The sequence below is a fragment of the Pecten maximus genome, chromosome 2, assembly GCF_902652985.1.
Source record: "Pecten maximus chromosome 2, xPecMax1.1, whole genome shotgun sequence".
In the NCBI taxonomy this organism is placed as follows: domain Eukaryota; kingdom Metazoa; phylum Mollusca; class Bivalvia; order Pectinida; family Pectinidae; genus Pecten; species Pecten maximus.
This window is the reverse complement of record NC_047016.1, coordinates 26,601,466-26,613,912: the sequence shown is the minus strand read 5'-3', so window position 1 is coordinate 26,613,912 and position 12,447 is coordinate 26,601,466. Positions and strand designations below refer to the sequence as shown.

At 38.3% G+C, this 12,447-nt stretch overlaps 1 protein-coding gene across 1 annotated transcript; it reads right to left on the bottom strand.

Moving 5' to 3' along the window:
- Positions 1–2,236: 2,236 nt before the first annotated feature.
- Positions 2,237–12,202, bottom strand: LOC117321665. Its single transcript, XM_033876170.1, has 4 exons — positions 12,106–12,202; positions 11,736–11,897; positions 8,659–8,781; positions 2,237–6,802 (listed from the first exon to the last, which is right to left on the bottom strand). Exons 3-4 carry the CDS (start codon positions 8,773–8,775, stop codon positions 3,215–3,217), a joined length of 3,705 nt encoding a protein of 1,234 aa, XP_033732061.1. The 5' UTR covers positions 8,776–8,781; positions 11,736–11,897; positions 12,106–12,202; the 3' UTR covers positions 2,237–3,214.
- Positions 12,203–12,447: the final 245 nt, after the last annotated feature.

The following is a 12,447-nucleotide window of genomic DNA, read 5'->3' as shown; positions in this document are numbered from 1 at the left end:
TATGGTGGTACATGTAGGTATAGGTTTGGACCCCGGTATGGTGGTACATGTTGGTACAGGTTTGGACCCCGGTATGGTGGTACATGTAGGTACAGGTTTGGACCTCGGTATGGTGGTACATGTAGGTACAGGTTTGGAACCCGGTATGGTGTTACATGTTGGTACGGGTTTGGACCCCGGTATGGTGTTACATGTAGGTACAGGTTTGGACCCCGGTATGGTGGTACATGTAGATACGGGTTTGTCCCCGGTATGGTGGTACATGTAGGTACGGGTTTGGACCCCGGTATGGTGGTACATGTTGGTACGGATTTGGACCCCGGTATGGTGGTATATGTAGGTACAGGTTTGGACCCCGGTATGGTGGTACATGTAGGTACAGGTTTGGACCCCGGTATGGTGGTATATGTTGGTACAGGTTTGGACCCCGGTATGGTGGTACATGTAGGTACAGGTTTGGACCCCGGTATGGTGGTACATGTAGGGACAGGTTTGGACCCCGGTATGGTGGTACATGTAGGGACGGGTTTGGACCCCGGTATGGTGGTACATGTTGGTACAGGTTTGGACCCCGGTATGGTGGTACATGTAGGTACAGATTTGGACCCCGGTATGGTGGTACATGTAGGTACAGGTTTGGACCCCGGTATGGTGGTACAGGTTTGGACCCCGGTATGGTGGTACATGTAGGTACAGGTTTGGACCCCGGTATGGTGGTACATGTAGGTACGGATTTGGACCCCGGTATGGTGGTACATGTAGGTACAGGTTTGGACCCCGGTATGGTGGTACATGTAGGTACAGGTTTGGACCTCGGTATGGTTGTACAGGTTTGGACCCCGGTATGGTGGTACAGGTTTGGACCCCGGTATGGTGTTACATGTTGGTACAGGTTTGGACCTCGGTATGGTGGTACAGGTTTGGACCCCGGTATGGTGGTACATGTAGGTACAGGTTTGGACCCCGGTATGGTGGTACTTGTAGGTACAGGTTTGGACCTCGGTATTGTGGTACATGTAGGTACAGGTTTGGACCCCGGTATGGTGGTACATGTAGGTACAGGTTTGGACCCCGGTATGGTGTAAGTTGTAGGTACTGTGTACGTAGGTACAATGTGAATCCTTGTGTGGCGGTACACGTGCACATGTACATGTGCCCTGTATGTTTTGGCACGGTCGGTGTGGTGGTACATGTAGGTACTGGTTTGTATTTACGAAATAATTCATAAACTTCATGTACAATAAATGTGAATTACAACCACCGACTATACATGTAGGTAAATTGGACGTAAGCAGTCACGTCCTGTCATGATTTCAAAGAAATTCATTTTACATTGTATAAATTGGAATTAACATGCTCTTCAACATTTACAGAAAGTTTTTCATTGAACAGTTTCTTAAAAGTAAAATATGATTTAAGGAGGCTAGATGAAAACCAAAATACTACGAGTGATTTATATACAAATTCTGGGAATGCGAAGCAGAAAGTATACGAGTTACTTCCCATCGACTATACATTTGAAAGCAAATAGTACATACGGTAATATATGGCGTCATCCAAGACAGCGACAGAGAAAACTGTCGTTTTGATAAAACTGTATTCCAACTCAAATACAAGACAAAATTCGGAAAAATGAGAACCGAAGACGGGCCGGGGCAGCACGAAATACGTGATGCATCACCCCGGATCTCTCGAAACATTTTGGTGTATGGTTTCTTCAGGAAACAGATTGACCATGTATTGTTTATTTTTAATTTTTTGTATTAACAATCTCATTAATGTTAATGTACAGATTCCTTATATAGCATATTACGCAATAAAAAGAGTTTGACGCAAGTAACCGGTAACTCTGTTACCACTCCTTACACCTTAGGTCCATCTTTGAGACGTACTTGAACAATGAATGATGGCAATAAGAATACAAACCGATATTGTATTAATCAATTGTACATAGTTATCATTTGTAATTGATCCGTGAATTAACATTTAACAAATATTTAATTTCTTCTGTACTTTTTATTGATGATCGACCAATCATTGATAAGAACTTACGTACATGAACAAAGATAGCATATATACATTAAAAGCGTTTGCATCAGATTGAAATCATTTTTAGAGTTGAATATTTATATACATTGATTTAATGACATTTACCTGAAAATATTCCAAAGTAACCAGATGGGAACAGCGGAATTCTGACAGCATCGCAGTAATGTAACAACAACATACAAGTGGATATATTCTTTGAATAACAATTTATTGTATGGATGTATTGTCACAGTGTAGGCCCAGTATTAGATACAAAACGTTGTTGCTCTGGAATATTAGTCGAAGAATGCCTTAATTTCAAGGCTTGGGTGCGTCAATGCACCCAAGTATGACAATTAAACGGAATACTTATGTAGACGTTGGCGTGATAAAATGGGAAAGCGAAAAGATATATTGATTATACATGTCAACTGATATTTGAGAATTAACCAAGTTCAACATTAAGATTATTATAAATATGTACATGTTCCTTAATGTCATTGATTATTCTATCTAATTAGAATGCATATGCAAAAATAGAGTACATGTTTTCTATCAAGAAAAGTAAATTTGTGCGATAATAGTGTGCCTGCATTTTCTGATCCTTTAATCTGTTCAGGCGTACTTTCTTCGTCAATGAATAAATGATATTTATTCCAACATGCGCTTAATGTAACTCGCTCTTTCTGACGTATCGCATTAATTCTAATGCAACTAATCTATCTTTGGAAAGAACTCTCACCTCACTGTGTAACATTTTAAAGGTATTCCGTAACCTTTGTATATCATTACACCGCACCAATGTGTAACTTATTACTACATTAAATATCAACATTTGTTATCATTTGGATGACTTTTATCTAGCAAACATAGATTACATTTATCGATATCTTTCACTATTATTAAGTAGTTAAATATCGTCAACACAGCTTTCTTGTGTTTTTTTACAGTTGGGATCTGATTCAGTTATGTTCACAATCCTTGAATATAACATGAAAATAAACACCCGAGAACAGGTTCCGACTGGAACAAACGCGAAATTTAACTATACAATACTTCGTCATGTAAACCATTCATTGGATTGGTGTCTTCTTTCGACGTGTGAAGCTACATGTACATTACACCACAAGGCCTCCTGATTATCCAAGATGTTTGAATAGGAATTGTAGGATATTAATCCGACCAATCATTTAGACAATGTACATGATCTTTGGGAGTGCTGCGGCCCGTCCTGTTCTTCGTTGGCTTTGGGCAACTTTTTATCCAACAAAGCAATTGTTTTTGCGAAGTTTTCAGCCATTAGTTTCTCAATATTATCAACACGCTTTTCCATGCGCTTGTATTGTTCTTCAAGCACACCACCTAAGGGATGGATGTCACGAGACTTTGAATCTCCATCATTGAGAAGCTTGATCTCATCCTTTGTCATGATTAAGTACCATCTTTCATCAACAGAGCCGGTATAATCTGCAGCTATCACACAATGTCGAATATTGGTTTTTCCAAAGTATCTAGGGAATTTTAAGAGAAGGTTTTCAACATTAATTCCAATTTTGATGGAATCTACCCGCCACAAGACCTGTTGATTATTTAGGATGTTTGAATAAGAATCGTTCATCATGGCTATCAGAAGATTCAAGAGGATAATGGTGGAAAATACTATATAGACAACGTACATGACCTTTAAGAATGTTGTGGTTCTTCCTGCAGTTATCATGGCAGCATCCAAATGATCAGTGAATATGTCCGCCATCCCTACCATTGTGTTGAACACAAGAAACATAGTATCAAAGGGATACGTATACACATTAACAATGTCTGATGACAACTGGAAAAGTGTGTGAAATGCAAAGCTAAATGCTAGCAAAACAAACAGAAAAACAAGAATGAACCGCAACACGTCCCTCGATAGCATGCTAAGAAGCATTTTCCAGAAATAATGAATCTGTTTGAATCCACGAGTGAACGATATCGAATACAGCCATCCTATACAGAGACTAACAGAGAGAACGTAATCGTGGTTAACCTCGCGCATGGCAACGAGGAATAGCCAAACTAGTGCCAAGATAGCAAATGTTAGGTTGATCGCCAGTATAAAGAAAGACTCCGACGAGGAAATTTTCCTTCTGCATACCATAACCATCAGCACAATGATACCATTCAGTAGAAATATCATCGGTTCTAAGGGAACGATTATGTATGTGGCAATCATTAGAGAATCATTGTTTTCGATAAGCGTACCATTCCTCAATCCTCGAAATTTAGCCGACATCTCAATACCAAGGAATGTGAACGCACTCATGTAAGCGACGTGGAGGAACATAAGGAAAGCGTACGCCCAGGCTATCGTTGATGTGTACATCATTTCGATTTTTCGAAAAGGTGGCAAGTTCAATACTTTTGAAGCGCGATGAGAAGAATCACTGGTCACTAGCAATTCAATGAGAGAAACAGAATGTTGAACTCGTGTCTCGCCGCAACATCTTTTGTTAGATCCATTGGTCATTGGTGTCAGATGTGTGATGTCATAGTATACAGTTTCATTCCTTTCAAAATACATAACCTCCGGCATAGCCAATATTCGTTTCAGGAATACATCGCAGCCTCTCTTAGAAGCGTAACCAAGAACAGAAAGCATGCTGTCGTTCTTGAAGTCGTTTACCAATGACAGGATAGCTTTTCGCTGAAGTTGTTGAAAATACTGTTTGTTATCGCTTGGATATCTGACATCATTTACATTGCAACACCATCGTACTGATTCTTGCAAAATCGTATCAACAACATTCATGTAAAGCGATTCATTGTCGCAATCATCCACAATAGCTCGAACTAGCAGATGTAGGACAGTATTCCCGCGATGGTCCTTGCGTGCGAGGTCGGCTCCGTAAAATATGAGCCGTGTAACGCAGTCTGAGAACCCTGCAGATGCAGCAAGATGGAGAACAGTTTTACCACTGTTATTGTGGTGGTTGATATCAGCGTCTCTCTGCATGCATTCGTAGATATCCAGGGCAGTATGTAAAACCTCCTCATATCCTGGTCGTACGGCTTCGTGCAGTGGGGTATTACCATCAACATCCGTGTCTTTGAATCGGACGAATCGGAATTCCCATAAAACATCTGGACTTGCAAATTTTCCTGCTAAATGCAAAGCGTTGTTGCCGGCATCGTCTGTGCAATTTACGCTCACCCAGTCATGGACCTTGATAGTGTGTGACAAAACAGCTCGTGCAATTTCTGGGGTTGAGTTGTTGGAATAACCGACCACATGCAGTGCTGTTTCCCCTAATGTATTTCTAACGTTAGTCTTTGCTTTCATATTCATAAGTGCAAACGCTGCCTCCTCGTTGCCCTTCATACATGCTATGTGTAGAGCTGTTTCCTTCTTTCCGTTTTGTTTGTTTACATCTATTTGATTGCCGATTTCACGTATAACCTCGTCCCGGTTGTACATAGCGGCATAGTGGAGACATGTGTTCCCATCAAAGTCTACTTCATTGGGATCAAACTTCATTTGTAGAAGTGCTTTAATTTTCTCGGTTCGACCTAGACGTGCAGCTACACTTACTGGTGGAATACCTGAGAATCCGGCTGTCTTTTTAGAAACGTCGTAGTGCTTGGCTAACACACGGAGGATGCCGTTAGCTTCCTGTTGTATCGCATTGTCCCAGCAATCTTCCCCAATATCATTATTGTGAAACATGTCGGCGCCTTTCATCAAAAGAAAGTTGACGATATCAGCATGACCTTTCTGTGATGCTAGATTGATGGCCATGTCACCCTTCTCGTCTTGCATGTTGATATCGGCCCCGTATCTGAGAAGAGTCTTCACGACCTTGATGTGTCCCTCCTTGGCTGCATAATGTAACGCACATTCTCCTCCGCGTATTACAATGTTTACATCAGCGCCATTCGTTAGTAGAAGTTTAACTATTCGGTTGTTTCCAATAGCCGATGATAGAACAAGGGGTGCAACCAACCCCATAGAACGGATATGATTTGGGTTAACATTCCCTTTCTTCAGTAACAGTTTGACTGTGTTTGCTTGTTCGTAACGCACTGCCCAATGGAGAGCTGTCGACTTCTTGTCATTCTCGATGTTTGCGTCCGCATTGTTTTCCAGCAGCAAAGACACTGTGGCGTTGTGTCCCCATCTAGCTGCCCACAGAACCGCTGAATCGTTCTTGCTATTTAATAGATTCACATCTATCCCCGTATTTAAGTACAGACGAACGAGTTCTGTGTGACCGTTGAAAGCGGCGAGGTGAAAACATGAAAATGACCTTGACCTTTGATTTGGGATATCCTTTATCACTTCTTCTTTTATCATTCGGTGTTGTTCTGCTTGTGATTTAGTATTCAGGATCAATCTAGCCAAGTCAATGCCATTGCTTTCTGTAATTTGATGGAGGGCAGTGCAAGTAGATCCGTGGAGTGAAAACGTTTGACTTGCCAGAAACGCCCCTGCTTTTTCGATAAGTATTTTGGCGACATCGAACCTTTTATGATGCAATGCGTAATGTAGAACATTCATGTCCTTCAAATCACCAATGGAAGTGACGCATTGAAGCAAAGCCAGATCAGCCTTATTGATTAGTTCTATAATCTTCAAAATGTCACCCTTTTCAACAATCTGAAACAGATTCCGAGCGTGTATATTGTTCGTCGGAGATGTTTGAACAGTAGGATGTGAAGTTACAGCTGTTTTTTCCTCGTCGTCGTCATCATCATCATCATCTTCTATATCGTCAAGGGGTTTAAGTTTCTCTTTTTTCTGTAATGAAACCAAAGATAGTATTAAAGTGTGGACAGTGATATATCATTACAACCTATAAACAAACTACTATCGGCGCATGTGTATGAAATAAGTGCAAGGCAAAGTTTTGTTTAACATTAAACACTACTAATAATAGTAAATACAATTCAGTATGACCAGACGCCGATATCACATGATTGAATCACATGACTTTTCTTGTACCGTCACATGATTCTCATAAACAAAATGGCTACCAACCTGGTCATATCTCCGATCTGTTAACGTTATTCGCGAATTTAAAGTCATTTTGAGATCGGAATTCGCGAAATTATGTATTCGCGAATAAGTCAAATAAGGTGAGTTCGCGAAATTAAGTACTCGCGAAATATAAGTGATTTACAGTATCTAGCACAGATCATATATACTCTAATTACAACGAACATATTTTTAAAATAGCTAACATTGTAAATACAACAAAAATACTATTAACTATGATCCGAAATACGTTATTTTCAGATGTTAGCATAGCCAAAACGTATACCAATTGGGTATAATCTGCATCCATACGTTCACGAAAGAAAAAAGCTATACCTCATATACAATTTTATCAAGAAAAGTTTTTTATCTTGTTTAATCATTCCATTCGCATGTTTGTACTATTAAAAATATTTGTTTAACTAAAAGTCTGTTAAACTATTCAACTGCGTGATTGTCTATGTGTTTATAACGTTTTGGAAAATTCGTAATATTTCAATTTCTATTCAAGTTGGACTGAATGAAACTGTCTAATTTAATCTGTTTCATTTGTCTATGAATTTGACCAGATTGACATAATTATGAAAAAATCATAGTGCACATGAAAATGAAAAACAAAATCATAGTGCACAAGCCACCTGCCCACTTCTGTCCATTCTGCAGCACCAAGCATACATCAGGCCAACGTGGGGGAAATCTTAATAGGATTAATTTGCTGGAATAGTTCAGTCTGTCTGAAATTCCATATATTTGAGACTATCAGGACTTTGAAGGAAGTAAATGTGATTATTTTGCTAGATCTACATAATAGGCCTCACGGAGGCCTAGATTATGATTCTAAAAATATAAATGAAATTTTCAACCAAAACATAGGTAAAAAATTGAATTTCCGGTCCAGAACGATGCCTGGTTTTGTGAATACTAGTATTCAAATTGAATTCATAATGCTTTAAATTTGCCCATTTCCAAGCAAAATAAATTCATTATCATCAGGGCCCGATTCTATTCTTGATCCTGTAAATCGCCCGACAGAGGATTGAAATCATTCGTGTCAAGTCTCTGTGTGACAGGCGGTCGAAATAACGCCTCCATTTGAATGAATGTATACAAGGAAGTTCAATCGATCAAAAAGAAGTATCAGTAAACAGTCAATAAAAGGAGCATCACCTTTTAAACAACCAACTCCGTAATATATCTCGAATCGTAAAGATGGTAGTTCTGTTCGTGTCGAAGCGAGAGACAACTGGAAAACACAGACTTGTCATTATTCTTCCGCGCAGCTGACGGAGCGTTGTTATGATTAATCTTCAATTTAACTACAAACTTAATATTTCAATCATTTTTTATTTAGTTTATGATTAATGTGTTGCGTAATCGTATCTGTGTCTTGATAAAACAGTTTGGTCATCATCTAATGACGGACTATTTCTTTTAGCACAAACCATTAGACTTGTACAAGTTCAAGTAACTGAAGACATGGGAAAGCTGAGATGCTGTTCTCTGTAAATGTTCTACCAAATTTCATTCATATTGCAGCAAACGTATCATCGATGAAATTGACATTATTCATTAATCTAAATATCCACATCTGAATATAGATATGTATGGAGAATAATTACCAGTCTTGATTCCCTAAGACTGGCGTAGTCACCATCAGCTGAAACCTCCCGAGCATCACCCTGATACAGAGATTGGCGTCTGGGTCGCTTGCGCATGCACTCCGGAAGGTCGTCCATCTTGGCCTGAAACAAATGTCACCAGATGAAAGTGATTATAATTCTAAAAAAAACACTGAGGGTTAAATGGATGTAACCACTTTGAGCCATGGACTTTTTTTTGATAATGTGGCTAATGCTTTCAGTAAAGAGAGGGCACAGTTTGGAATAACGATTTAGTCTATAAAAACAATTATAAATGATAGGTATCTTTTTCGGTATAGCATTATATATAGTTGATCAGACGTTTGGAGTAACTCAATGATATATAACCCAACCATGACATATGCAGGTGTGCACGAGGTTACTGTTTTTATAAACAATTAAGGGTAGTTGTTTGGAAAATGATATGTATCGGCATTAGGACTACGGATATGTACAAGATTGGGATGGGTTGGGGGTGGGGGTAGGGGGGAGGTGGGGTTATTTGGGATAAGGTTGGCGTGGGTATTCGAACTAAGTATTTGTGAACTTCGATCAGGTTAAAGTAAATAAAAAAAAACAGTAAGAATTAACGGAATGTATCCTAGTGAACACTAGAACCACGAGTAGTCTGAGAGAAGACGAAGATAAATCGAGATCTGGATCAGTTAATTGGCTTAGAACACAAAAGTGATAGAGGCCTACTTTTACGACGATAGTAAATCATGATCATATAGAGAGGAAAACAAAAATAAGTCAATAACAAGCTGGACGCTTTGCAAAGCTATGGAAGGTACAATGTATGTTGCTGGTGAATGTATGTACACTTGAAAGGTTAAATAGAAACACCAATCAAGATAAAAACGCAGAAGTAGACCTTGCTGACAATCGATTAAACATGATGTCAACCTATCAACCAATGGGTTTAGCACAAATAAAAATGTTCATTTACTTGCAATACTGCAATTGCATTTTGAATTTCGTTTTCAAGGCGATTAAGGATCAAGGAGATAATTTTATCGCCACAAAATATATTTGATACACAATACACGAGGACCATTAAATACAAGAAATAATTGAGCACATAATTCATTGATTAATTGTTTCTGACAGGTGACAGATGTAATAGTTGAAATTAAGGGTGGAACTTAATTGGAAATATAGAAATAATAACATTCGCCGTGCTTTATTTATATATTCAAAACAGCATACAGAGTTATGCAGAACACGTGACTCTTCTCTTCCGCCTCTTTGATATATAATAAATAACATTTTTTTATATATATAATTTTACAACAATTGCAAAACACGTTATATCAACGAATATAAGACACTTTTGTCAACCCGGATGGACGCGAACGAGGGATCTTATTATGGGAGACAACCGGATTGCCATTAGAAAACCTAAATTTTTAGTCATGTAACCTTTATTTATACCAGAACAGTTTACTGTGAGTCATTTATTCCGGTTGATCAGTAAATCAAAGAATGGAACATTGATATGAAAGAAGAGGAAACAGACAGAAAAATTGAACCAGGATCACAAAGGGTGATAGTGATGGTCAATCATTAGACTTTTCCCGAGGTAGCTGATATGGTAGGCATTTCAAAAGGCAGCTCACACCACATACTAACCTAATGTGTGACATATCAAAAGCTTTGTGCCAAATGTATAACATATTTCCATACATTTGAAAAGCAGGCCAAGCATTTCAATTGTTTCAATTGTTTTCCTTAAATACATGGTTATTGTATCTCTTTTAGGAAATGTGTGTAATACTGCGAAAACAGTTACAGTTGTACATCAAAGACATCCGACATCCATGGCTTACATTGCGCAGATGGAATAAACGATGGTGGGTGAAAATGAATATTAAAGACTTCGCAGAAACATAATCTTGTATGACATTCGAATGCGAAGTTTAATATAAATCATACGTACTATGTTTAAAGATGTATTAATCGAGAAGGCAAAGTTTGGTCAAACAATGAAACAGACGAAGAATACACACGGAGAAATCAGCGCTATACATGGTACTATAATCTTAAGAAATTGGCATAGAAGGCAATGTATACAACACTTTATACCGGACCGCTGTAGGTACGGGTAGTATACATGTAACAATAGGCAGCTTTATAACAATAGGCAATCAAACATAAGACTTTTTCAATCAGTTTAAATTTCTTTTGATCCTATTTGGATTAGCATTTGAAAATACACCCTGACAGAGGCAGCTGTGCTGAATAGGGAATTACAATGCAACCATAAAATGCGCAGTGCCAATTAGCAAATGTGGCAACGTTAATCTAATTAGGCCAGCTATTTTCGTTATCCTAGCTGGACAGGTGTATCTATATATATTACGTCATTAAAACCAAATTATTCTGGTGTATTGAACGGCAGCTATGATATATGTATGTCCTTATCTCGACTTAGGGACGGAAGGATTCCTCAATTTCCAACGGTCATGAAACGCCCGTCCTAAATATCTAGAAAAATCTCTCTTCCTAAAGTTACATTATGTCTCGCAAGGGAGGGGGCGGTTACACGATGCTATGGTAACTATGCTAAGGGTATCTGACACATCAGTGTTCGATGAGCAAAGGAATAAGATAATATTATAAAGAATAAATATACATGTATTTTACCATTATGTAGTGAATTATTCAAAAGAAGGAACACAAACCATTGACAGGTTTCAAAAACAATTAAGAGTCAGATCAGTAGAGCCAAAGTGTAATAGCTCGTTTGTCCTTCTAGGACCCGTTAGTGATACTAGGGAATAAAAGAGGTGAAGATAGGAGTCAACCAAAATCAAAACTCGAAATAGATAAGAAGAAATGCTAAAAACGATGGGGAGCTGCAACAGATCCATAATTCAATCAATTTGTAATCTTTGATTTTCATAGTTTTTAATTTTCTCTATCAAATAAAACATAAAGCGCCTAGAGATACGTCAAAGTTGGCTAAAATGACTAACCCATTAATACTAAAGCAGCACTAACAAGAAGGATTTTCTTATCGTTTAAACATTTTTTGTTATGAAACGTGAACTTACCTTATATAAGATGATATTTGGTTTATCTTAAATTCATTGCTGCCTGTCGTTGACATACAGACAGAGGTGCTCTGTCGGTTGCCTCCAGTAAACGATCATTGTCAAGTGTGAAAGTTCCCGGCTAATGGTTATTTTCATTTGGCATTACGGCAGGATTAATCTCTACGCAAATAAAATAGTCACAGTATATATAATACACAACACAAGCCTACAGGGCGAACTGTATACCCCGGCTGTATCAATTACTTAACCGTTACTAAGAATTCCCATATTCAAGATATATTACAAATACCAATCATTCACACGTGTACAAATAATTTGACGTCGAAAAACTTAAATCAATTTCAAATTAATAAATTTGTGTTCTCACTTCTTTAACAATGGTTTCTGTAGAGGAATTACAGGTCAAGGGCACCATGCACCTAATAGGTTCCACAGTTACACCGACATTTAGACCTATGCTGTGGACATAACCAGTGTCGACTTATGTATGTATCGGATTAAGATTATTGCTGTTGTGTATCAAATAGTATGTAATGGTTAAAAGTAAAAATGAACAAAGCAAAGCTATATGAGCACACCCTAACTAAACTGGAACTCATCGGCGGACGAAAAGAACTTTCCCCTGCCCTATCTTACACCTTAGAGGGAAGTAGTAAATCTAAAATATATTCCTTATCACTACACACATAAAACAGATTGTACATGTGTA

Excerpts from the sequence above, each read along its gene's own strand:
- LOC117321665 (XM_033876170.1), bottom strand. The coding sequence starts at position 8,775 with ATGGACGACCTTCCGGAGTGCATGCGCAAGCGACCCAGACGCCAATCT. Across the intron at positions 6,803-8,658 it reads GTCTTAGGGAATCAAGACTG|AAAAAAGAGAAACTTAAACC; the intron begins GTAATTATTCTC and ends GTTTCATTACAG.